The sequence below is a fragment of the Ambystoma mexicanum genome, chromosome 9 (genome assembly GCF_040938575.1).
Source record: "Ambystoma mexicanum isolate Mex_15411 chromosome 9, UKY_AmexF1_1, whole genome shotgun sequence".
NCBI classification, from domain to species: domain Eukaryota; kingdom Metazoa; phylum Chordata; class Amphibia; order Caudata; family Ambystomatidae; genus Ambystoma; species Ambystoma mexicanum.
In genome coordinates, this window is record NC_090931.1 from 914,358,197 (window position 1) to 914,383,707 (window position 25,511).

The 25,511-nt window shown below is 45.2% G+C and overlaps 1 protein-coding gene across 1 annotated transcript in view; it reads right to left on the reverse strand.

Moving 5' to 3' along the window:
• ITGA4 (integrin subunit alpha 4) overlaps positions 1–25,511 on the reverse strand; it is a 911,072-nt gene that overhangs the window by 135,159 nt on the left and 750,402 nt on the right. The window contains exon 23 of the mRNA XM_069616079.1: positions 531–638. Coding sequence (XP_069472180.1) covers positions 531–638 — 108 coding nt within the window. The remainder of the gene's footprint in view (positions 1–530; positions 639–25,511) is intronic.

The window sequence follows — 25,511 nt, forward strand, 5'->3', positions numbered from 1 at the left end:
GCAGATTTGTAAATTATTATGCATGCCCGGCCCCGCCTCACAAATACTTCAAAGTTGCCCAGAGGTGTACATGAGGTGTAAACCCATTCATAAACCTTTTGTGCCCATTGTATACACCTTGTTGACCTCTTCAGGTACATCCAAGATGACTCCTATGTGTCCATAAACTGTCTGCATTTCCTCCTTACTGAAGCCTCAGCAGGACCACGTGTCACAGTACACCCACTGCTTCGCTCAGTCCAGCTCCGCCTAACGTACACAGGCTACGTGTCAAGGAAAGCACAGTGTCGCACTCAGTAATGAGGCGCCCACGTGGCTACATTCACATTAATACACTCTGCCTCGAGCAATCCAGAGGCCTGCACCCCAAAATGCTTCTTGCATCACTAGGTACAGATTCCCCAATAAGACTACCTGCCTAAAAATACACAGTTTCACTCAGTACAGAGTCTGCACTTACTGGTTGCATGCTACAGCTGTTTGTTCAGGCATTGGGTAGATAGTTCCTGGCAACGACATTCGAAACTCACCTTAACATCCAGTACATTGAACAACTTGATACGACTTGAAGCAAAAGCATTGGGCGCCATTATCTCCAAAGCTACATCAGGAACTAGGCTGAGTCCAGTGTTGACAACCTTCAAAATAAAGTGGGCCTCTTTCATTACACAGACGACTCACATTTAAAATACGAGATAATATGCAAAGCATTCAAGAAAAGCTGCTCACAACAAAATGAAGTTTGAATGAAACATGAATTGTTAAGTGCTCTTTATTCAGGGGTTCCTGTAAGCATAGGGCGGGACAAAGACTGATATGCAAATGGATATTTCCCACCTGTGAAAGGTACAGTTACCAAAAAGAGTGTGCTGCAAACTCTCATCTCAGAAAAGGTTATCATGCCATGTTCTTTCTGGAGAGGAGCGCCTTCTACCTTTTTGAAGTATGAATGAAACATGAATTGTTAAGTGCTCTTTATTCAGGGGTCCCTGTAAGTATAGGGCAGGTTCACAACGGGGCAAACCCTACAGCCCAATGGCAGGAAATCGTTGACCCACATTACTATGTTAATCACTATGAATCTGAAGGAAGAACAGATTGAGGCTCTGTGCAATGCAAAGTGACTTGGCGCTGCATTCTGGGAGGACGAGAGAGTAGGGTTGGAGTTAGTGGGCAGAAGAGTGAGAAGCAAGATGCAAAACTGTGGTGTTGATGGATGCAGATCTGAGTGCTATTAAGATTCTAAGTGAGTTGGGAAGCCCACGCGTTGTAATCCTGCTCGGCTGATTGCTAACACAATCTGCCCTGTGAGTCTGGATGGGCTGGCCCAGGGAGGAAGAGCAGAGTAAACAGTATTGCGGTTAGTAGGTGGATGAGATCTTCTCCGGATCTCGTCTCCAGCGGTTGACCCTGTTCCAGTCTACCTTGCCTCCTTATATCCTGGATTCTAGCTGAGGGCGACCCCAGTCCCCCGAATAAGGGAGCTTGCAACGTTCAAACTTGAAGGTAGCTGTCCAATGGTGGACAGCCAGCCTTCCGAAATCTGTCCAGCCGTTTCAATACAGCAGTGTTTATCACCAGCTGTAAGAGCGCTGTAACATTTTTCACAGAATGTTTGCTGCAAGATGATATCAGATATCTAGTTCCACCTGACTTTAAAATCATTAGACAAAATGGACTTCTGGGCTGTGGGTGGCATGGCATTTAAATCAGTTCCCCCATATTGGCACTGAATTGCTCAAGTGAGAATCTGAGGCCGGGGCGGAAATCAATGTATGCTCTATACATTCTCAGCTTGCATTACAGCTTATTTCCCTTGGCTTTAGAGGTGTCCAGGCTGGGAAGCTTTTATCCCAATTTACTTGATAATCTATATCACTATCCTGGGTGATTTTCATTACTATCAGACGTTAAGAGTTGCTTCCCTGGAACTTGTCCTTTAGAGACTGTGGAGGATCTCTGACTACAGCAGAACATCACTGGGCTGATCCACACAGTGCTACATGTAGTATTTTGTCAGGAAGGTTATTTGACTTTTTCGCTGTTGCTGATGTTAATCAGGACAGACCACTCAGCTATGCTGTTTAATTACTTTACCCCCAATCCACAATCATGTCTGATGATCACCTAAAATGCAAATTAAGCAGCATACTTGGAAAGACTTAGGCCATGGTTTTTTTTTTATTCCTTCATTAACTTTAATATTAATTAATGATCATTTGGGGGTATCTGGCTATGAGTTATAATGGAAGAGTTGGTTGTTGTCTTAGACACTAAAGTGCCCTATAAATCATGCATCCATACTCCTAAAGCCAGTGTAGCAATTGGTCCAGGAAATACTTACAATCCCCTAAAAAGGCAAAAAAGGAAATTAGGAGGTTTTGAGTACCAATTATGATTTGTAGGAAAAACATATGCTCATGGCTTTTCAAGATATTGCAATATATGTTGACAACACAAATACACCTGTTTCGTGAGCGGGGTGCTCTCATAAGAAACTCCTTCGCATATTGCAAGAGTTTAGAGGCACCATAGCAATCAAAACCTCTGTGGTCCCACCACAACAGTTCCCTGACAGTATTGCTGTTTCCTTTTAGTAAAAAACAGTAAGATATGCTGGTTTAAATACATCTGTCCAAGCAATATCCTCCCCGCATTCACAACACCTGCTTATAAACAAATGAATGTGTTTGCACCCCTTAACCATGGCTAGTAACAATACTAGCTGTCCTAAGGACCCCTCTACACCATCCATCTTTAAAACTTTGGCACTTAGACATTCCATCTTGTCAGTGCTTTGTGGCATTTTAAGTCTTTCCTCAAGAACTGGCCTCTTTGATGATTGTGTGAAGACAGTGGCGGTTATCCTACGTTTGAAGACATCCATGGCAGACCCTCCAACCTGTCAAACTACCCGCCTATTTCCACTTTACTTTTCATGTTGTGTTATTTTACTTGATATTTGCATAGAGCCTTGCTGAAATTATTACTGCTTCAAAGAGCTTTTGGATATGAGACCCTTCTGGAATCCATATTCTGAACATACATGAATATAACAGAACATTAGATTGCATGCAATCATAGAAAGTGTATTTAATTACAGCTGCATGCCTAATTATTAGCGGAGCAGAATAGTGTAACAGCATTATAGTACCTACAGTGTTTAGGCACCGCATGCTCTGCTATGTCAGTGAATATGGGATGGCTGCATCAGATTGTTTATAGGGCTCAGCTGTGTTGTATGGAGCACAGGGCTCGAGGTGGACCACAAGGCCAGTATAAGTGAGTTTATCAATCCCAAGGGCAACTGTCTACAGTTGAGGGCTCCAATACTTTACATGCAAAACGCAGATGCAATAAAACGAAAATGAAATCACATGGACATTTGGGAGCTATTTCAATAATACATTGCAATGCATGTCCACTTGTTGATCCAAAACTCAGTCCCAGGGTCCTATGAAAACCATTAATTGAACTCGACACATATCATAGTGTCAGTGGTGGTAGACCGTGCACGATAGACCACAGTATGGAAAATGTCATAATATTGTGTCAGAGGGTCTCACCTATGCAGTAGGGGGGCATATGTGAATTGCATATTGTGTTGCAATCCAATGCATTGTGTTATCTTCAAGTACATATTTCATCAATGCATTTCGATACCTTTATTGCATGAGCACATTACATAGAGTAGATCTAGGGATACAGATAGCTCTGAGGGTAGTTTAGGAACAAACAACCAACAGAACACAAGTGGGGAACAAGAGAGTATGTTAAAGATCGTCACACTTTGTAGCTATGTAGGCCTGGGTCAGTCTCTTTGCACGAGTCATGTGACTGCGCTGCCTTTGTATGGAAGAGAAGAGGATGATTGATCCCAGGCATGAGAGCCTTGCATGCCCTCACACTGCCTCCTGGCTTTCCCCCGGCACTTGTGAGCTAACGTAGCACTTATTGTAAACATGAACAAGATACAGAACAAGTCAGCTGATCTGACGTTCACTGGTAAACACATTTACAGAATACAGTGAGCCTACCATTGCAGACCTATACTGAAATTAATGATATGTTAGACCAACACCAAGCCGAATCAGGCCAGCTCATGGGATGAAAGCAGTGATTACTTCCATCCTCACGACCTAATGTTGCAAATTGACCAAGGTGGATCACTTTGGTCATCCTAGTTCTCTTGCCCCATTCAATACTGTTGGTCACTAAACCTTTTAACAGAGGGTAAAGGCAGTGGGATGTGGCAGAACCCTCCTGGGTTAGTTTGAGTCATTCCTCTGTAATAGATTGCAGTTTAGGATCATATTGCCTTTTTTCCCCAAAGAACACTGTTTGGAAGTGCGCCGTCCCTCAGGACTGTGCTTTATTTCGCATTCTTTTTTATATTTCTATATCTTTCTATATGCCATCTGCTTAGACCTAACAAATATGTTGGGGTCACTGCATATAATTACATGGATGTCATCCAAATCATTTTTAATCTGAGCTTGGATGGTTTTAATGGGGGCAGCTGCTTCTCTGACTGCCTATGCGTAACATATACATGGATGTGAGATTCAAGCTTAAACCTGACTTTGTCCAAAACAGAGATATTAGTGGTTGGTAATAGGTTCGGGGGCTGGCCATCGACATGCAGAGTTAGAGGCCCCTTGTAGCCTGGCCATTCAGGTCATAAATAATCCACTCCTGCTGGATTGCAATCTTTCATTTGCTCCACAGGTCAGTGTAGTGGTAAAGAATGTGTTGCCTTCCAAAGATACTTTTTCCATTTATGGAGTTTACAAGTAGGGTTCAGGTGAATGTTTCCTTGATACTATCTCTTGATACTATTTATTTTGGACTGTGCAAACTACTGTGCCTCATTATAAGGTTGCCTGTATCCTGGCGTTATATCCGCCAGGATACCAGCAAATGTTATTACCATTTCTGGCACTCAGTCTGGCGGCATCAATGCCGGATTACGAGTGTCGGAGTGACAGTGTTCATCCCCATTTTTGGAGTCTGACAGGACTCCATGAGGGGATTTGCCGTCATTACTGGCACCAGCAATACCGGTGCCAGTAATTACAGTTTTTTTTGCTGGTACGGCACCTGCCTTACCTCCAGGTCCTAGCTGAGGGTAAGACAGGTGCCCCACCAGCAAAACAGTAGTCGGCCGGACCGGTAAAGTAAAGTGCCGGTATACGTTAATACTGGCACTTTAATACCAGAACGGCTGGCTTATAATGAGTCAAAGTGGACACCTTGGGCTTCCTAGATATCAAATGGAGAGACTACTGAGTCTTCAGAGCAGTTCAGCTCAGGTAATGCTCATATCACACAGATCTAACCACATTTCCTCTGCACTGAGACAGGATGACTGTGGAAGAACAGATGGCATTTTAGTTTGTCTGGTTCATGCATCTATTCACGATTTAGGGCCTGAGTCATTGAGGGACCAATTTGCGCAGTATGTGTGTGCTTGTTCTCAGAGGTCCTTATCTCAGTTGCGTCTTTAGATCCCCAAGAGTGGGATGAAATGCCTGGGTGGATGTCCTTCTGTGGCATGTGCTGCAGCCTTATGGAATACCCTGCCAATTTCAATGAACGAGTGTGATAATCCTCTTTCATTCAGGAGACCCTTAAAACAGAACTGTTCTCTTTGTAACCTGTTCTATCAGAGTTTCCCTGCAGTGTTGGGGTTGTTGTATATGCAGGGGATAATAAGTGCTAGAAGGATGCTTCAGTGGTGACAGAGGCTGCTTTATAAAACCAGATAGCATAACTTCTCCTTTACTGTTCCCCAAAACATGTTAATATTTATGGGGTTGGAGCAGTTTCAATGGCTTTGCCTGGCCCATTCCAGCCAAGCCTGCCCTGTCCCTCCATGCATGCCATAACTCTATTCACCAAACATAATGTTCACTGCTATTAATATCTATACACTAATTGATTTCAATCAGAGCAGATGAAAAGATTTCAGCACAGTAATGTATACAGGGTTTGAAATTGTGGGATCTGTGAGCTGTTTAGCACCTGCCTGTAGACTAGAACAGTCTGGTTCATTTGACAAAGACAGCTACCAGGGGCTACGCTTTCCTCCCCGTTGCCATACAAACACACCTACGTGATACTAACTCTGCATATTTGAGAATGTAAATGGAGGGGAAGGAACAAGTTACTTACCTGTAACTGTTGTTCTCCAGCATGGGGTCTGGCATGGATTCACATGCTCATGAATATAAGAATACAGAGCAGTACACACATGCACAACCACGGGGGGTGGCAAAAGGCTCAATATCAAGCAATACAACAACTCAACATTAAGCAACTCTTACCTCCTCATCAGGCTCACTTTAGGCGAACAGGTCGTGAAGGTGTGCGTCGACCTCCACGTAGCAGCCCTGCAGATGTCGAGCAGGGGCACACCAGATAAGAACGCCGTAGTAGCAGCGATCGCTCTGGTCGAATGGGCCCTCGGACGGCCTGGCAACGGTCGGTTTGCCAACCGGTGACAGTGCATGATGCAGCCGGAGAGCCATCTGGAAATGGAAGTCTTCGAGAGAGCCTTCCCTTGAGTCACAGGTCCAAAGTTCACAAACAGCTGTGATGTCTTCTGAAAACTCTTCGTGCGGTCCATGTAGAACTTCAGCGCTCTAGCTACATCCAGCGAGTGCAGAGTCCTCTCAACCGGCGACGAAGGCGACGGGAAGAAAACTGGCAACACCAAGGGCTCGTCGAGGTGGAAGTCCGACGGCACCTTGGGCATGAAGGAGGGGTGTATCCTCAGCACCACCCTCGTGTTGTGAAAAGTCAAGTATGGAGGCTTGCAAGACAGGGCCTGGATCTCTCCCACTCGTCGTGCAGAGGTGATGGCCACGAGGAATACTGTCTTCCACGACAGAAACTTCAACGGCACTGAATGCATAGGCTCGAATGGGGCCCCCATGAGCCTAGTCAGCACCACGTTGAGCTCCCACGCCGGGGCAGGGGCCTTCACCGGCGGTAATGATCGGAACAGTCCTTTCATAAATTCCTTCACCAGTCGATGAGACCACAAGGACGCCCGTCCTGTAGTTCTGGTGTAACGTGAGATTTCAGCCAGATGTACCTTGATGGAAGCGTGAGATAGGCCAGCCTCGGCCAAGGACAATAGGTACGGCAATACTTGAGGGGCTGTAATCCGCAGAGGGTTAATCTTCTGTGCACGGCACCAGACAGAGAACCTCTTGTATTTGTGTCCGTAGCACTTGAGAGTTGAGGATGCCCTGGCCTTCGCGAGAACCTCTCTGCAGTCGGCCGGGATGTCGTATCCTCCAAACTCTAGTGCTGCAGGAGCCAGGCCTGCAAGTTCAGCGACTCTGGTTCGTGATGAAGAATGGCGCCTCCTTCTCTGGAGAGAAGATCCGCGTCCGTCGGCAGCTTGACTGGTGTGGACGCTGACAAGTCCAGAAGGTCCGGGAACCAGATCTGCCTCGGCCACGCCGGTGCGACGAGGATCATCCTGCACCGGGACCTCTTGAGCTGGTTGACGAGCCGGAGTAGCAACAGCAATGGCGGGAATGCATAAAGGAACAGGCCGTCCCAGGGGAACGAGAAACCATCACCCATGCTCTTCGGTTGGGGAAACCTGCTGGCGAACCTCTGGCACTTGGAGTTCGCCGCCGTCGCGAAGAGATCGATCTGGGGTTCGCCCCATCGTTGGAAGAGTCGGTCCACTTGATCCTGGCGCAGTTCCCACTCGTGGCACGAGTGCAGCTCTCTGCTGAGTGAGTCGGCGATGGTGTTTTTTTATCCCTGCCAGATGAAAGGGTACCAGAAACATCCCTTGGGCGACGGCCCAATGCACCAGATCCTGGGCTTCCTTGGATAGGGCAGAGGATCTGGTTCCGCCCTGCTTCCGAATGTAAAACATCGTGGTGGTGTTGTTGGTGAAGATCCTCACCACTTTGCCCTTGAGGGACTGAAGGAAGGACCTGAGGGCCCAGAACACTGCACGGAGCTCCAAGATGTTGATGTGAAGAGTCTTCTCCTCCGGGAGCCAAAGGCCTCTCGCGTGGAGACCCCCGGTGTGCGCTCCCCAACCTTCCAGGGAGGCATCCGTCGTCACCGTCACCTGGTGGGCCGGGGCTAGGACACCCCACCATCGTATCGCCTGACAGAACGCTTCGTCGAGCGGGATCCTGTCCTCGAAGCTGCCCGTCATCTGGATCCAGTGGGCGTCGAGGAATTCTTGCAAGGGCCGCATCTGAAGTCTGCAGTGGTGCACCAGATAAATGCAGGAGGACATCATTCCGAGGAGGGACTTGATAGACCTCACTCTGGCCACGTCTGTGGCCAGCAGACGTTGAACCTTTCCTAGGATGGTCCTTATCCTTTCCTCCGACGTTGAGGCCCGCCGCGCCACTGTGTCGAGCTGTCCTCCCAGAAACAAGGCTTGCGACGGGACCAGGTGGGATTTTGGAAAGTTGATGGAGAACCCCAGGTCCGTGAGCAGCTGGACGGTCTTCGCAGTGTGTTCCACGGCGAGCTCCCTTGTCCTTGCCCGTATGAGCCAGTCGTCCAGGTAGCGCCGCCACTGGTGCTAGGCACTTGGTGAACATCCTGGGTGCTGATTTTAATCCGAACGGGAGGGCCTTGAACTGGTAGTGCCGCCCTTTGACCACGAACCTGAGGAACTTTCGGTGTCTCTTTAGAATAGGGATGTGGAAGTATGCATCCTCCAAGTCCAACGACGACAGGAAATCGCCCTCCTCCAGCTGTCCCAGCACGTGCTGGAGGGTGACCATCCGGAACTTCTGTGCCTTGATGTATTTGTTCAGTCGTCGCAGGTCCAGGATGGGACGCCATCCTCCTGTCTTCTTCTTTACGAGGAATTATCTTGAGTAAACTCCAGAGCCCCGAAGCCTCTTTGGGACAAGCTCGATGGCACCTTTCCTGAGCATCGCCCTTACTTCCAACAGCAGTTGAGGGACGTGATTTTCCTTCCTGGCCACGGGAGGAATACGGGGGCACCTCTTCTGGAACTCGAGGGCGTGCCCCAGGGCCAGGGCGTCCAGCACCCAACGGTCGGTGGAGATGGACTCCCACACCCCGATGAACTTCATCAGCCGGCCTCCCACCGGGGTGCTTCGGCGGGGGCCCGACCCGACGGTCGGTTCAATCTTGCTTGGAGGCCGCTTTGCCTCCTTGACCACCTTGGTGACGACGGCGGGATCTACCTGACTTGCCGCGTCCCCTGCAGGCCTCCTGCGACGAAGATCTTGCCACTTGACGGTACGTAGAGGAGCTGCTGCCGGCTCCCTTGGAGGCACCCTGTCTGCCTCTGGAGCTCCGAAAGGACGGCCGTCGCTGTTGGAGCACACCCAGTGCACGGGCCGTCTCTGTGTCCGTCTTGATTGCCTGAAGGGACTCATCAACCGCCTTGCCAAAAAGGTTGTTCCCATCGAAGGGCATGTTCAAAACCTTGGTCTGTACATCCTGGCGGAAATCCGTCGCCTTGAGCCATCCTCGTCGTCTCAGGCAAACGCCGTTGCCCAACTGACGGAAACCGGTGTCGGCGATGTCCGTAGCCACCGTAATGGCGTGGTCCGAGGCAATCTCACCTTCCTGTAAGATTTCCAGGGCCTCAGCCCTCTTGGCGTCCGGAAGGAAGTCCAACAGAGGGGCGATCTTGAACCGCAACTCCTTGTCGTAGCGGGCTACGATGGCCAGGGCGTTGGCCGCCTTGATGGTCGTCGCTGCAGATGAGATGACCCATCGTCCCATCGCATCCAGCTTCCTACCCTCGCCGTCCGGCGGGGAGGTTGAAGTCGAGACCGATGCCCCCCCCGCTTTCTTCTTGGCCGCCGCCGAAACGACCGAATCCGGGGTAGGTTGTGCCAAAAGGCACAAGGGGGCAGCGTCGGGGACCCGGTACTTCTTCTCGTACCGGTCCCTCTTCGCAGGAGCCGTGGCAGGGTTCTTGAGGAGGACGAGCCCCTCATCCCAGATGTCATCAAGAAGCGGTACGGCGAGGACCGTCTTCCTTTTAGCCTCGCGCCGTTGGTAAAGGAACCCTTCCTTCTTCTTTTCCTCGGGGCAGAGGTGGAAGAGCTCGGATGCCCTGGAAATCATAGCATGGAAGGATCCAATCTCGTCGGGCAGGGACGCCCGGGCAGGGGGCGACGGGGGACACGTCCCGTCGTCGCCTCCGTCATCATCCGTACCCGTCGTAGTTGTTTCCATGCCTGTATCATCCCCGTGGGTAGTGGACCAGGGGGAAGGCAAGAAGGCCGCAGAGGCGGGAGAGGAGGCCTAGGATGCGTCCTCCTCCTCTTAAGTGGTGGGCTCTCCGAAGGTCCTGGCTCCGGTTCCCCCGTCGGGTCTGGCTCAGGTACTTCCGTCGGGGGAAGGGGCAACCTAGTCCTTATCTCCGAGCATAAGGACTGGATGGCTGACAAAATGGCCGCCGAGGTGTCCTGCGGCGCCGGAAACGACGGGAGCGAGGGCTCTTGAGGAGCCTCATCTGCGACACCGTCGCCCTCGTCGTCGCCCTCATCGGGATCCCTCCCGATGGGCTGGGCCTCCTCCACGACTTGGATGAGCTCCTCTTCAGAGGTCGTGTCCGTATCCACGATGGCCACCAGCCCCTCCCCCATCCTTTCCAACGAGGACTTTGTGGGGGTCTTCTCGATGGGCCTGAAAGACAACTCCCTCCGCGGTGGCAGGAGACTCTGGTACCTGAGGGCGCCTCCACTGGTGTAGCCTCCACAGGCTGAGCCAGGGCCGTGGCGACATCCTCAATCGAGGTCTTAGCAGGGTGAATTAAGGCCAACGTCACCTTCTGTACGCCTGGGGCCTTCACCTTGGGGGGAGGGTCCGAGCCTCGCTCCCCCTCTGCCGGAATCTTCGAGATCGACCGGGGCCTCTCCAGAAGCTTCGCCGGGTTCTCGGACTTCCTCTTACCCGAGCCAGAGCGTTGGCTCGTGGTTGATGCACCGGGGAGGATGCGCCCTGCCTGGCAGCCAAGGAGCCCGACCGTTTGGCGCTCCCGGTGCCCGCGGACTCGCGGTGCTTAGCCTTTTGTTGGGCCCCTGTCGCCGGGGCACCCTCACATGACTTAGAAGACCGCTCGGACTTCTTTTTCTTCTTCTCGCCTGGCGGGCTCTTACCTTCCAGCCAGTTGGCGAGACGGAGGTGGCGATCCTTCATGGTCCACTCCGACATGTTCCCACAAAACGCGCAGTCCTTTTCCTTGTGCGTCTTGTCCTCGTGGAGACAGTAGAGGCATAACGAATGCTCGTCCTCCTTGAAAACGTTCTGAAGCTGGCATCCAGGGCAGGTCCTGAACAGCTTCCCGGGCGTCGAGCTCCCTTTCTCCTGGGCCATGTCTGGGTAGGCCTTGGAACTTCTGGAATCCTCCAAAAGCGTAGCTTGACGAAATTTTCACCCTTGAGGGGCGTAGAAACTCCAAAACGGATCCCCGTTGATCAGATGTAGAAACGGTGGAGCTTTAGGCTCTATTTAACCGAAAAAATGAGAAACTCTCCCGAAAAAAGCGCAAAAACGCAGCAAAAGCTTGAGAGCTACAGCACGAGGACTCCCAACACTTGAACGTGCGGTAAAAATAAGGTAAAAATGATAAGGGATACACCTAGAAGAGATTTAAAGCCTAATGGATCATATGTTATGGACAGCAAGAGGAATTGTTTATTTCATGTGGAAGTTAGGTTTGTGGCACATTATGTACCAGCGTCTGGTTCCTCAGAGGTAGCTCCTGCTCACCTAGTGATGCTAGTATAAGCTCTTACTCATCAAATCTTAATTTCGAGTCCTGTGTCCGTAAAAACATGAGTTTCAATGAGGAGGCTTAAAAAGCAGCCAATGTTATTTGGAATGAGTATGTTTCATTTGTCCCATTAATGTTAATGCTAAAAGCAGCAGAAACTATTTGCAACTGAAATGCAGTGTGGCACTGCCTAGCAGGATCATAATGGTAGCATTTAGCATCATTGAGCAAAAGTCACACAATGTATTTCCACTCAATGCCTAGGCCTCGAGTGGTCCTGATTAAGGGTCCTTCAGAAATATAAACATTTGACAAACGACTGTTACCAACCAAGGCACTGTATCCTTCTTAATGTGATGTTCAACATTAAATAAGCCAAACCATTTGATGAATTATACATTTCAAGTGTTTTATAAGAACACTTGTATAAAGAACACTCGCTAAATGATTGTCACTGTTAGAAGCAAGGCCGCACCAGGCTGAGGCTTTACATGGATCGCACATTTAAGCAGTGATGTATTTAGGCTTTCTGCTGCCACAGGCCAAAATAAGTAATTGCCCCCCACCAACTATACTCCACCTCTGCCGGACTCTGCACCTTTACCAGATTCCACCCCTTCAACAAACTCTGTCTTTGTGGTCCAAAATAAATCCCTTGACCCCCATGTTGTCCCCCATTTTGGCTCCATAACATTATAAGGACGTTTTTTAGGTTGCAGAGATTATAAAGTTATTGCTTCCTCTCTATTCATTAAAGCCTGTCATCTTCTATGTTATGTTAGTTGAAGTTGAAAGAGTGTTTTCAGATCTCTGCTGCCCAAGATTTCGAGAAGGCAGTGTGTTCTACAGTTCAGTGCACTAGAGATACTTGTTACAGCCAATTGTCTACTTTCACTGAGGTCCGAAAACAATGTTTTAGATGAAGCAATAACTGGACACAAGTGAGAGAAGGTTGGAACGAGGAATTTTGGTTTCAATGCTAATATCTGGTTTCTCTCACAAATTAGCCGCTGTCACTACATGAAAAGCACTTAGACTGGTCTGTAATATTAATGCAACATAGCTAAATTTCTACATCTGGTCTTGTCAAATGGTAAGGTTTACATATGAAATATATGCAAGTGGTACAGGCACATCTTATAAAAATGTTGAATAAAAAGAACTCAACCCCCCTTCTCATGGTTACAGCTCTGGTGTTAGCAGGGGGCAAAATGGAAACAAGGTAAGTTACCTGCTGCAGCCGATGTACCTCCAATCCCTTGGGCTGGAATGCCATTACAATATGGCCAAATCACAAGTGAAGTGTGTAAACTCTGCCTGGTCATAGACACCTCAGTAGAGTAAAGAAAGAAGGAGAAGGTTCTTGGAATCTTTGGCTGTGCATTATCACAGTGGAGTAATGGATAAGGGTGACCTTGAACATTCATGTGCGGGAAGCAATAGCATTCCTCATAGCTGCACAATGCAGGCACCTTTTATAACAAATTTAGTGGTACATACTGTTTATGCCATTGGTGATTGTGCCATTGTTCAAAATACCCAACACTCTAAGAGTAAAATTGAGCAATGGATCGGGCGTTTCACCACAATATTACCTTTGTGGGTATGGTTTAGGCTGTGGGTCTTGCCCGCTTGCGTTTAAGGTAATTTTAAATGTTTAACGCCGTAGAGTTGGTTGCAATGTACAATACATAGGAACATTTAGAGATTTGTGAGTATAGATATCGATGGGCTGCTTTTGTTTGAAGTACTGTTTCACAGTAAAAGTCATACCTGGTATTTAAAATAGAATTAATGTAAAGATTACTTATAAACATCAACGTTATGCATTGTGTGACATACTTTGCAGTTGGTTCTCCTGGTAGTACTGAGCGTGCGGCAGAATGTCATCAAAGACACACGATAAACCCAGCAGTGATACCATTTGCCTGCCTAGCTCTGAGCAGCTTCTGTTAATATGGCTTAACAGATTTCTTTATGGGACATCTTTACTGCTGTGAAACAGTGTGTACCTTTGGCACCCCGTTTTTGTTCTTACCCTCTTATGACTTTGGGTATCCTTTCATCGGTTTCTTGATGCACTTGCGGATTCAGATTTACTCCTCGCCATTTTAACTTCTATATGATCTATTTCATGCATCTTTTGAGCAGCCACAGACCTCTGAAATGTTGGGCCAGGGAGAGGGAATTGGTGCTTGTTAGGGAGAATTTTCAAAAATGTGCTAATTCCCTCTACCTTAGAGAACCCCAGCAACTTTGCTGGATTTTGAGGACTTGATTTTTTTTAACCTGGAGAGAGTGAGACCGTTTTCCCACTCTCTCATGTATTTTAATGTGATTTTATACACTGTGTTTCTTTTTGGTTATGGAGTCTAACCAACTCGATAGGCATCATCTTTTACAATTGTGTCACAAAGCACCTTCAGTGCAGTGACCCGGGGAAGTCTTTCAGATTTCCCAAGGTTTGAATACCTTCTCTGGGATCAACTACTGTTTACCAGAGCAGTGGAGTGAAATTGACTTCACTTAGTTCTGTAAAATCCTACACCCAGCACACACTATCTTACAATATAGTGCTGGATGGGTTACTTAGTATCCCCTATGTCTAGTTACTCATGTAGCATTCATATGTTACCCTTTCCTCTCAGAATGGCTGGTGGCAGTGGTTTTGCAATGAACTACCATGATTTACCCCGACCGCAAACTGTTTGCAGCTCTGGTAACGTTAAATTGCGGGAGCCATGTTTTTCAAAATGGCGCTGAGCCTCCTTTGTTAAAATGGTCCCCGGTCTTCTTTGTGGAAAGGTCCTTCTCGAGTTTCTCTCTGCGCGCCAAACCAGGTTTGGTGTCTTTGTTCATTCGCCTTTGGTGGGCTTCAGGAGTGAAACCCACCTCTGGCTCCAGAGTGTCTGGGGTAGGCAGGAAGTGATGGACATGCTCGGAACTCCCTGTGCTTAGTCTCCCAGGAGACCCAAATGCACTCTGTGACAATTGGCTTGACAGCCACGCTGCTGGGTGAGTGGCAGCTAAGCTGGAATGAATGGGAGAGAAATGAAAAAAAGGCGAGTCTCTTGGCTTGGAAGGCAGAGTCGACCACTGGACGAAGGAACCGAAGAAGAGCTTAAAGAGGATGGCTGCTACAACTCCTGGACTATTGGTTTGCTCAGTGAAGCCCTGCTGCAGGTCCAAATCGCCAAGTTCGCATCGACAGAGAAGCCCTGCAAGGACGACTTCTACCTTTGAGTTGGTGGGACCAATCAACTCCCAAGTAAGCCACCTGGACACCCATCTCGGAGCTGGTTGCATTTCCTTAAAGTGCTGCATGAAACAGTAGACCCAGGGAGAGGGACACCAGATTGTGTGCGTTTCTTGTAAACTGGCCGAAAGCTTTTGGAAGATCCTATGGACTCCCACGAAGCAGGACTGACCAAGTCTGACCCCACTCAGTTGAGTGCAGGATCTTAGATGTGAGGAAAGTTCACCTTGACAGCCAGGAACCAAGCTTATTGCTATTTGCTGTACCGCAACAAGCTGAAATGCGAAACAGCCACTGAAAGTAAAGTTTGCCGGTTGCCAGCTTTGACGGTGCCAATGCAGTGCAGGAGTCCCCCAATGTCCACCCTCTTGTCCCCATGACTGAGCCCAGGAACAGAGACATCTGCAGAGCTATACAGGAACAGATTTCTGCAGCTGTATCTTTTTCTTCTTTACTAAGGTACTGTAAAACTAGCCTAAGAGAACTTACCTCTTACTGTGGAAGTGCTTGTAGCTTCTGCAACTCACAAGTCTAATCAGCTTGTGGCCCTACATTTGGTTCTTCATTTTATCAAAGACTCCTAAGAACTTGTGCAAAGACTTTTCCATTTACTTACCTGAAGTGCTGCATCCTATACAAATACTTTTGCCCATTGACTTTGGCTTAGCCTATTGAATTGAATGACTCTTCCCTTGCTATCTGAAAGGTTTTGCCATGCTTAATAATATTTGTAATTTCTTGTGTTCTAATAACCTTTGCCTTTTACAAACTATTGAGAGTATTCTGTATGCCAACAGTAAGGTATTAATGTCCCCAGCACCCTTGTCACTGAAGTCACCTGTGGGTGTAGGTTGTGTCTGTGGGCCATCCCAAAAGGGCCTTGTCTGAGCCAGAAACTCAGGGTGTACAGTATTGAAGTATATTTGTGTGTTACTATTCTATTGCTCCCTTCTAAAGAAGGCTTTATAACTGACTGATAAATACATTATTAATTGTTTATGCAAGAAACCTTGAGTGTAAGAGTTTATTTGAATACATGTAACTGAATATTTGTGTAACTCCACTACAGCTCACATTTCCCCTCTTGAGATAAGCCTGGCTGCTCAACACGCCACCAAAACTGTGTAGTAAAAGCTTATACCAAAGGTTGGGTTGCCTCTACCTGTAGTCATAGTTGTTTGTAGTGTTCCCAGAAGGTACTGCATTCAAACTTTGCCTTAACAGTGCTTGCTTCTAAACATCATTTTAGTGCCACCTGTAGGAACTATGTGCTTGACTAAAGCATAGGCATGCCTTTAATATAGTAAAATGATGCAACATTTTTAACCTTTATGTATCTGAAGGGAAAACCCTAATTTCTGCAACGGTTCAAAAAATGCATGTTGTGTATTTGAATATAAAAGTGATTGCTTAACGCTGTGTATGTGTGTATTGATTAGAAAGAACTCCAAGGATAATGTCAAGTGCAACCAATGTGGTTTTGGCAGTTTTGCATATTAAATAGCGTTCTGGGAAGATAAGAATGACTAAAAAGCTTTATATCTGTCATGTATGTGTGTGATAGTTGTATGACTGAATCACTAAAGACCTAAAGCACGCTCGGTTTGTTACTCATTTCCTTTTTTTAAATTTTTTTTTAACATAAGCAAAACTCACCCTAACAATAAAGCTTTTGTAAATATCCAGCATATATACAAGGTTGGCCATGAGAGACTTAAGCTGTCACAGTGGAATGACTGCTCACAGGACAAAATTACTCAGTGTTGTGGATCAGCCAGACTCAGAGAAACATAACTGGCTTTATTTTTAAAGAAATGACAACCAGTACATTGAAAATAAACTACAATAAAATGCTGCTCCTCTTGTCGTCTGCCGCCATAGGCCTGGACCTAGTCAGCCTTGTTGTAAGTACCTCTATGCATTTAAGTGTTCATGCAGTCACTGATGCATATTCCAGGGCACATTTGTAGGACAAACCATTCTCAAAAACTGTTAAAAAGCAAAAACGAATGAGGTTGTGAGCCAATATATTCAAGTAAAATGTATGCTAAAGGAAGACAGAGGGGTTGGTACCCGTATTGTCCTGTGAATTCACCTTAGCGAACACACTGTGCAGCTCCATTGATCCCTTTGATCCCACAGTTGAACACTGTTTTATGCAGAGCACAAACTTGCAAGCAGTCGTACAGATATGAGGCATACCGGCCACTTTGAATCCCAAACAGGCAAATAGTTCCAACAAAAGAAATAGAGAGTGAAAATAATCCCAACAAAGGTATTCTCCAATCCCTCTTCCTTCCCCAGGCCTCTTATTGACTTCGATTGACGTGGCATGACTAGAAGTTGTGATATATGTGTTGACAGCTCTTTTCTTAACTTTAGTTCAAGATTGTAGCGTCAAAATGTCCTTTAGTATTAGGATAATCATTGTGAGTATTCTTTAATGCTCCGAGTTCATGATTGTGGAAAGATATTTTCTTCAAAATGCTCATTTACTTCACAGCTTTTGACCTGCCTGTGTGCCTTAAGTCCTGTAATGAAGATCAGGGTCTCTCAATCTTGACTTAGGAGCACCAAAGAATATTGTCATGGATTATTGTAGAGCAATTAGAAACTGTATGTACTATTCCTCCTGATGAGCTGCATAAGCAGTGAGACATGTGTAGAGGAGATATATCTGAGGAGGTCTGTTTAGAATCAGCCAAATGCGCTTAAGACAAGTATTAACAAATGAAAACTGTATACAGGATACATATTTAGGAAAACATGTCCAAAACCAATGTTCAAGCACTTGTCCTATCCCACCTGGATGGGGCAATGACTTCCTTGAAGGCCTGCCGTTGTCCTCCTTTGTGCCCTGAGAAGTGTGCTACACACAGACGCACACATCATTAAGGGTCTACACAGATATGACCACATCACCCCAGCCCTCACCGACCTTCACTGGCTCACACTACACCCATGAATCACCATCAAGTCTTGCTGCATCATCTATAAGGCAGTCGCCCTCAAGTCACCCAGCTACCTCGAGGAGAAAATCAGAATTTCCAGCAGAAAGCACACAACCAGAAGCCAGGACACATGAAAACCGGCAAAAAGGAAAGCACCAGAAAACAAGCCTTCTCTCCCTACGCCCCAAGACTATGGAACCTCCTCCCCATCAGCATAAAACTGGCCTCCACGCTCCTACAATTCAGAAAGAACTCAAGGCCCACCTCTTCAAGGAGTCTTCTCCTCCTCAGCAACTAGGCCATCACGTCGCTCCCACACCACCTGACTCTCTTGATGCCATCCGCCCATCTCCTATTCACCACCTGGGTTCAAGACAGCTCTGGTGGCTGTGTGAGATGACATCCTTAGGGCCGCTGACGAAGGAGATATGAGCATGTTAATCATGCTCGACTTATCAGTGGCCTTTGATACGGTTGATATCAACCAACGATGGACTAGACTTTGAGGTTGGCTGGGTCTCGGAGGGCGTGCTGAAGTGGTTTTCTTCTTTCTTGGAAGACTGGACTCCATCGGCAAAACTTTTATTCTGATAATCTTCTTGTGTTATGTGGGGTGCCCCAAGGGTCGTCTCTGTCCCCGGTGGGGTCTACCTCAGTCCAGTAATGGATATCTTTGCAAAATTAACTTTCATTCCTATGCAGAGGATACACAAATATATGTTCGATTAAAATCTGCACTGGCAGCTGCAGGATGATTTCGAGCCTGTGCAAATGCAATAAAAAGTGGGATGCTTGACAGTAAGCTCCAACTGAATCCATCTAAAACTGAGGTCATTGTGTTTGGTCCAAAAAACGTATCAAGAGACTTCCATGCGAATACTTCTTGTCCCACCATCTTTGATGCTGCAATGACCTTCTCATGCAAGGTAGAAAGCCTAGGTTGTATATGGCAGGCATCTTGGGGTGCAATGCTCATGTTTCTGAAGTCGTCAGATCAATTTTTTTATCAACTCAGGCTTTTAAACCCTATTCTGCCATTTATCTCAGAATCAGATCGTGCTGTGGTCGTGCGGACAATGGTAAATTCTAGTCTTCTTGTAGGAGCACCAGAGAGCCAGTTACATCAACTCCATGTGGGCCAGAATGCTGCTGCAAGACTGGTATACAATTTGCCAAAAAGGGTATCTATTTCGGTGTATCGGAGGAAGCTGCACTGGCTGCCCGGTCGGAAATGGATTGAATTTAGATTACTGTGCCTAATACATGCATGTATAGAAGGTGTGGCACCCAGTTATCTGGTCTCTAAAATCAGGCTTTATCAGCCATCTCGTTCGCTACGTTTGGCTGGAACAAATCGGCTGGTTGTACCGCCCTCTCATTTTGTTTCTCAGGTTGAACAATGTTTCTCTATCAAGGGCTCTTGCCCTTGAAATGCATTACCATCCGAACTACATAAAATATCCTCTATTAACCTTTTTCAAAAATAATAGAAAACTCACCTCTTCTAATAAGAATATTGTTTCTGGTAATGTTTTAAGCAGTCATAGGAATTGAACTTTGCACCTAGATGCAGATTTCCTACTTGGTTCGGTAAGGATATGCACGTTACCAATTACAAATCAAATCAACCTGTACAGCTCTACCCCTCCTCTGTTCGCTTGTGTATCCTAACCCCGCTGTATATCTGTTCTGTTGTTACCTCTGAAAAGCGCTCTGTTATCCATCTGTGTTGTTGTATACCTCTTAAAGCTCAGTTGTGTATCTGTATTGTTGTATACCTCTGTAAAGCGCTCCGTTGCTTCTCAAAACTCAGTCCGCACTCAATAAATACAATAGTAATAATAACCAGCAATGAAAAAAGAATGAATAAAAAATCGACACTCTACACATTCAACTGCTGAAATAAATGACATGTGTGATTCTTTAAAATTTTAAATGATCTACAAAAGCGCAGTAGCATTCTATACCATAAGAAATAGTATAATCACTAGACAGTTGGCAGAAATAACAACATAGGGAACCTACACCTTAAAATCAACCTACTAACAGAGCAATGGAGACAGCCAATTTCTGCAATCTGTCTTTTTATATCAGTCTATATGAAGGCTCCAACATTTCTCATTAAAAGACTTCAATTATTACAACATTAGCCAAGATCATTATGAATGAGAGTTCTAGGGACCATGCCACTCAGTTCCTGTATAGATCACACTGGTTACGTATCAAAGCTAGAATTAAATTTAAAGTGGCCTCACTTGTGCTTAAGTGTTGTTGCAGTTGGGCGCCTAAGAATTTGAATTCCAAAACCAATCTTTACAAGCCGGCTAGAGCCCTTTCGGCCTTCTTCTCTAAACCTGGCAGTTTCACCCAAATGTAATTAAAAATGTGCTGGTGGTAAAATGTTTTCTGTTTGCAGCACTAAAACATGCAAATCCTGTCCCGAAACTCTGAGGGCAGAATCTCATCGTTTTTAGCTTCAAGAATCAACTTAACCCTTGTTCTTCCCTTCCCATGTCATCTTCTAAGTCAATCTCTCTGGACGGGCAGTTCACCAAGGATTTCTTTCTTAGCACTTTCATGCCTTAGGTTTCCGGCTCTGCACAAAAGGTGATGATGATACAATGGAAAATGTCAACATTTGGCTAGGCCCTCCGTGCGGCACATTCTAGTGTTCACAATAGATTCCCAAAAGGTTTAGAACGTTATGCCCCATTGCAAAATGCTTTTAGTAATTTTCTAATGTGCCACATCAATGTCTGCACAAACATAAGGTAGAACTAGTCACATGACAACAGCCCGCTTTCTCGCTGTACAGCCACACCCTATACACACTCTTGTGGATACTCACGTTAACAAGGGACAGGTGCGACTGGACCGGTTCTGTTGGAGAATCGCTGCCCAGTTGCTAGGATTCATACCGGGCTTTCTGAGCACCATAACACCTGTGCCATTACTGTCAATTCTTTAAACAAGGGAACTTTGGATTTCCATAGATTTTTCTGTGTCTTCTAAAATGCCATTGTATCATGCATTCTACAGTATGTACGTAAATCTGTTGTCCCCACAGGACAACATGACCTCCTAAGGCAATTTATTTGCACCGCTAATGTCTAAGCATCTATTGTGAATTACCTGTGGGCAGAAATTCGCAATTTTATCACCATTCCAAATGTGTATATATGTGACCTTAAACAATCAGTGCCTTTCAACCTCTATTCCCCTTCCTTGTTGAACTACCTGCTCAACCCTGAGTGTTTCCATAGATTCTGTGCCTACACACAGAGAATAAAAGAGAAAGAGAAAACAAATAAAAAACAGAAAGAATAAAACAAAAAAAGGAGGAAAAAAGAAATACGCTTTAATATTAAGATGCACTTAAAATACATGATTTCTTCAAAGAATGTATACGCGCTGCATCATCAAAGATTACATTAGTTTGTATTACTTCTTCTTCATAGTTTATTTCGACATACTTCATAAAACATTATAAAGAGCATGGTGTTACTTAGATGCATTTCATCATTGTTTTACAAAAATTGGTTAAGTAGGTATTCTGGGAGTTTGCATTGGTCTACAGAATCCCAGTACTTGCCTGTATTACTCTGTGTACATGCCTTCTTCCTTAATAACTGGCTGTCTCAAAAAGATGGTACATAGCAACATCCACAAATATTACATGTTTGGGGTGTGACAATGCAAATAAAATATATAATTTAAGAAAGGCTTTCCTGATCCTGACACAAATCTAATGTAAAATTGCATCCTGTCACTTTACCTTTTCTCTTCCTTTTTTCTCTTTTTCTTTTCCTCGTTCTTTTTTGTCTCTTTTTGTCTTTCTTCGTCGGTATCTCTTTTCTTTCTTTCTGTCTTTCTTTCTCCATACTGGTATCTGCAGAGTCTGCCTATACATTTTTCTATACATTTTTCGGTGCCAATACAACTAATTGACAAGATCATAATCGTGTACAATTTACATTAAGCCAGCTGGTCAGAGGGCAAATCAAGTTCACATGAGCTACACAGGTTAACACAGCATGAGGAACGCGCCACCAATGTTTTCTTTCCTTTGCCCTATCTTTTATTCTTTTATTGGACAGCTTCCTTATGATTGTGCTGCACATTTGAGAGGCCACTGATATTAACTCTTTTTTGGGGAGTCTTGCGGACAGTGATACACTTTTCAAGTATGTTAGGGCGAGCACCGTAGGTTCCTCTGAGAAATGCCTGGTAGGTTTCTGCTTCTGGAGCAAGTTGGATGATCCCTGTGGAATTTTGCTACTGATGGAACCTTAAGGCAAGTCATGGTCATATTTACACCACGGAGTTTGATCTATTATAAGAGAAAGAAACAGTAGCAACCAAACTGTACCTTGAAAGTCCTTCTCCTATTACAGGATGACTAGTCTATAACGAGTACATTAACTGGTCAGTGTGGGAGGGTGTTAGAGTAGATTTTCCTTCTTGAGTGAAATTCTCTCAACCTATGAGTCCCCACAGCACTTGTTGCTGGACTCTTGGATTTGTAACTGATTCTCCTGAGTGAGTGGGACCCTTTTTCAACACTCACTCATTCTTTTACTCTGATCTTGGGAACTCTTTTTAACCTGTTTTTGGTATGTTGTTTTGGAGTCATGCTTTCCTCCCTCTTTTCTGGCATCTACTTTTTACTAAGGTAGCACGCAGCACTTTCTGTGCAGTGTTACTGGGAACTCCTTGAGCTCCCACTGTAATGTTTATTTTCCTTGGCTAATTCTCAGTTACCAAGGCAGGGGGGTACTTTTTATCCTGAATAGAAATTGCACCAAAACACTGCGCTGATCCAAATTAGGAAGATGTTTTTAATGTTTGATAAAACCAGTGAGTTAATATCAGTCTCACATTACTCATATAACAGAAATAGAACTCATAACATTGTGCCCTAACCAAGCCGACAAGTGTTTCGACCAGTGATGGTCTTTTTCTAGGCTATACAATGGCTAATCGGGGATACTCATCTTGAATCTGATCATCAATTATCCATACAATGTGGGGGGGGACAATAGAACACAAACTAATAATTGAGATTATGAAACATAAAAGACCCAAACCAATCAATTCCAATTTTTGGAAAGCATGACATGATGAGGAAACAAAAACGAAAAGGGAAAAATAATATCCAAAATTAATGTAAGGCATTTGGGCATTATCTTATATTCAGATTCATCACAACTTTGGTGTTGTTAGTAGTGGCCCACACATGTGCCCCCAGTGCGTGCTGTGACATCTTATGTACTTCCAAAATTGGATGTATGTTCTTTTGTATTAGCAATGTCAATTAAGTGGTGCTCCCTTCTTAAGGTTTAAGTGGGGTTTTGCAAGTTAGTATTGGTGATCATGTCTTATCATGCATAGAGTAATCACTTATGTTGCATTGTGCCTTGTGGCTGGATTGGTGTGCCAGTTAGTCTGATTCTAGTTACTAGTTTGGCATATGCCAGATGCTCAAGATTACCAGTGCCTGTTAGGATTTCAAGTATTTCAATATATTGCATTTATTTCATTTATATTGTCTGTATTTGGAAAATTGCAAGGAAATAAGCTTAGAGGGGCCTTACCAGAAGTATTAAGTTCTATATGGTGACCTTTGTGGTTCACCTGGCTGTGTTCGGCGTTCCACGTGTAAGGCGCAATTGTGTTTGCTTATTTATGTTGTGACATAGTAATGTCACAAGTTTGGTAGTGTGTGATGTCACGGACGTGTTTAGCGTATTACGGCCCGTATTTTGCTGTTATGGTTTGTTCTTGATGCACATGGGCACGCAATGAAAGTGCATTTGTATGCCATTTGACCTCAGCTGTTCTTCACAATAATATAATAGTCAAAGTTAACAGCAATCGAGAGACACCTGATAATTATATTTGACATTGCACAGAAATGTAATTTACATTTTTTCGTGATGTGCGCATACACTAAAAGCGCATGTGTGTCTTTAAGTTAAGATGCTCTACACAGTAATGTAATGTTCAAAGTTCTCACTGTAGAGAAGCAGAAGATGTAATCTCTAGTGCCCGTCCCCTAAATCCGTCATACTGGAAACAAAGTAGGAAGACTCTGTGCATGACAACAGGTATCATCCCAATACTGCATCAAAGATATGAGAGACTTTATTCACTCAGACAACCGTATTGAATGTACCCTCGCACTGATGAGGTGGAAGGATGTCGGCAAACACCATTGGACATAGTAGAGCTGTAAATTAAGTCAGACCAGGCTAAAGTGACGTCACAATGTGGGAAGACACAATGACGCACTGATACGATATGATACTTAAGGAATAATACTGTAACTGATGTAACAAGTGAAAGATGTATGCAGAGACGAAGAAACCATAAATACCAAGAACATAAGCAAGCATACAAGTAGTGTATTTATATACACAGAAACACAAGGTAGATGAGTTACATAGAAGCTTGCTGCAGTGGAAACTATATCATGAGTAAAACGCCCATGATGAGAAGATGGACGTTTGATTGTGTCAAAACTACCTCAGAGATAGACCAGGGCCGCAGATCAGAAATGGTGTAGAAAGCAGATTCATGGCCGAAACAAGGAATATATGTTTGCTGAGACTAAGGATGACACAGCAAGACATACTTGGAAAGCACAACGAGAGTTAACCATGATAAACCATGAACAAAGGGCACATTTCTCTTAGATTAAGAAGGAAAAATATCTGTAAGTGACAAGTTCCGGACAATCAAGGGTGAAGAAGAGTACATGTAAGATGAAGCAACCAAGTCTCCAGAGGCTAAGAGGAGTAATAGCACCCAGCATAATTAAATTAAATATCAGTAAATAACAGGTTGAACTGAACAAATTTGTGGTCTACTAACATGAGATGCAAGATTCAAAAACAAGGTCTATTCATTAAGCCTCAGACAAAGATAATGGTGTACCCTGACTCCCTTAAAAGTCCCAGAGAAGAAAACAGTCAGCAAGGTCAACTACAAAGGAGAAGCCTTAGCTAATGGTCTAACTGATGAGAGATGGTAGGCTAATTGACCAATGTGGGCAGTGGTCTGACGTTCTAGGCACCTGAGTTTCTTTTTGCTTACGTGCTTCTAGCAAGCTGAATGTCTAAAACTGAGAAAGTCATCAGTGCTTATGTAGCGGCATGCCATACAATGCTGCACAGGCCAACCCGCTGCTGTTGCTCTGCTATAATCTGTATTATACGTATTTGAGGTGGTTCACGGCGAGCCTATCAGATAAGCGGCATCCAGTGATATTACTAATACTTATATGATATATAGATACATATGTTCCCTTAACCAATCCCTCCCTTCAATAGGCGTTATAGTTTGCCACGTAGGATGATGTCACAGATGACGCATGTTGAGGTATAACGAATTTGTATTTGTGCGTGGACTACATTTTGTTGTTCGTCAGATTGCCCTACTTTATTTGAGCTGATAATAAAGTAGTAATTTGCTATATTCTTTGGGTCTGTCCAGTAATTTGGGTCTGAGATCATTATTTATAATTCCATCGAACACACAAGATGCT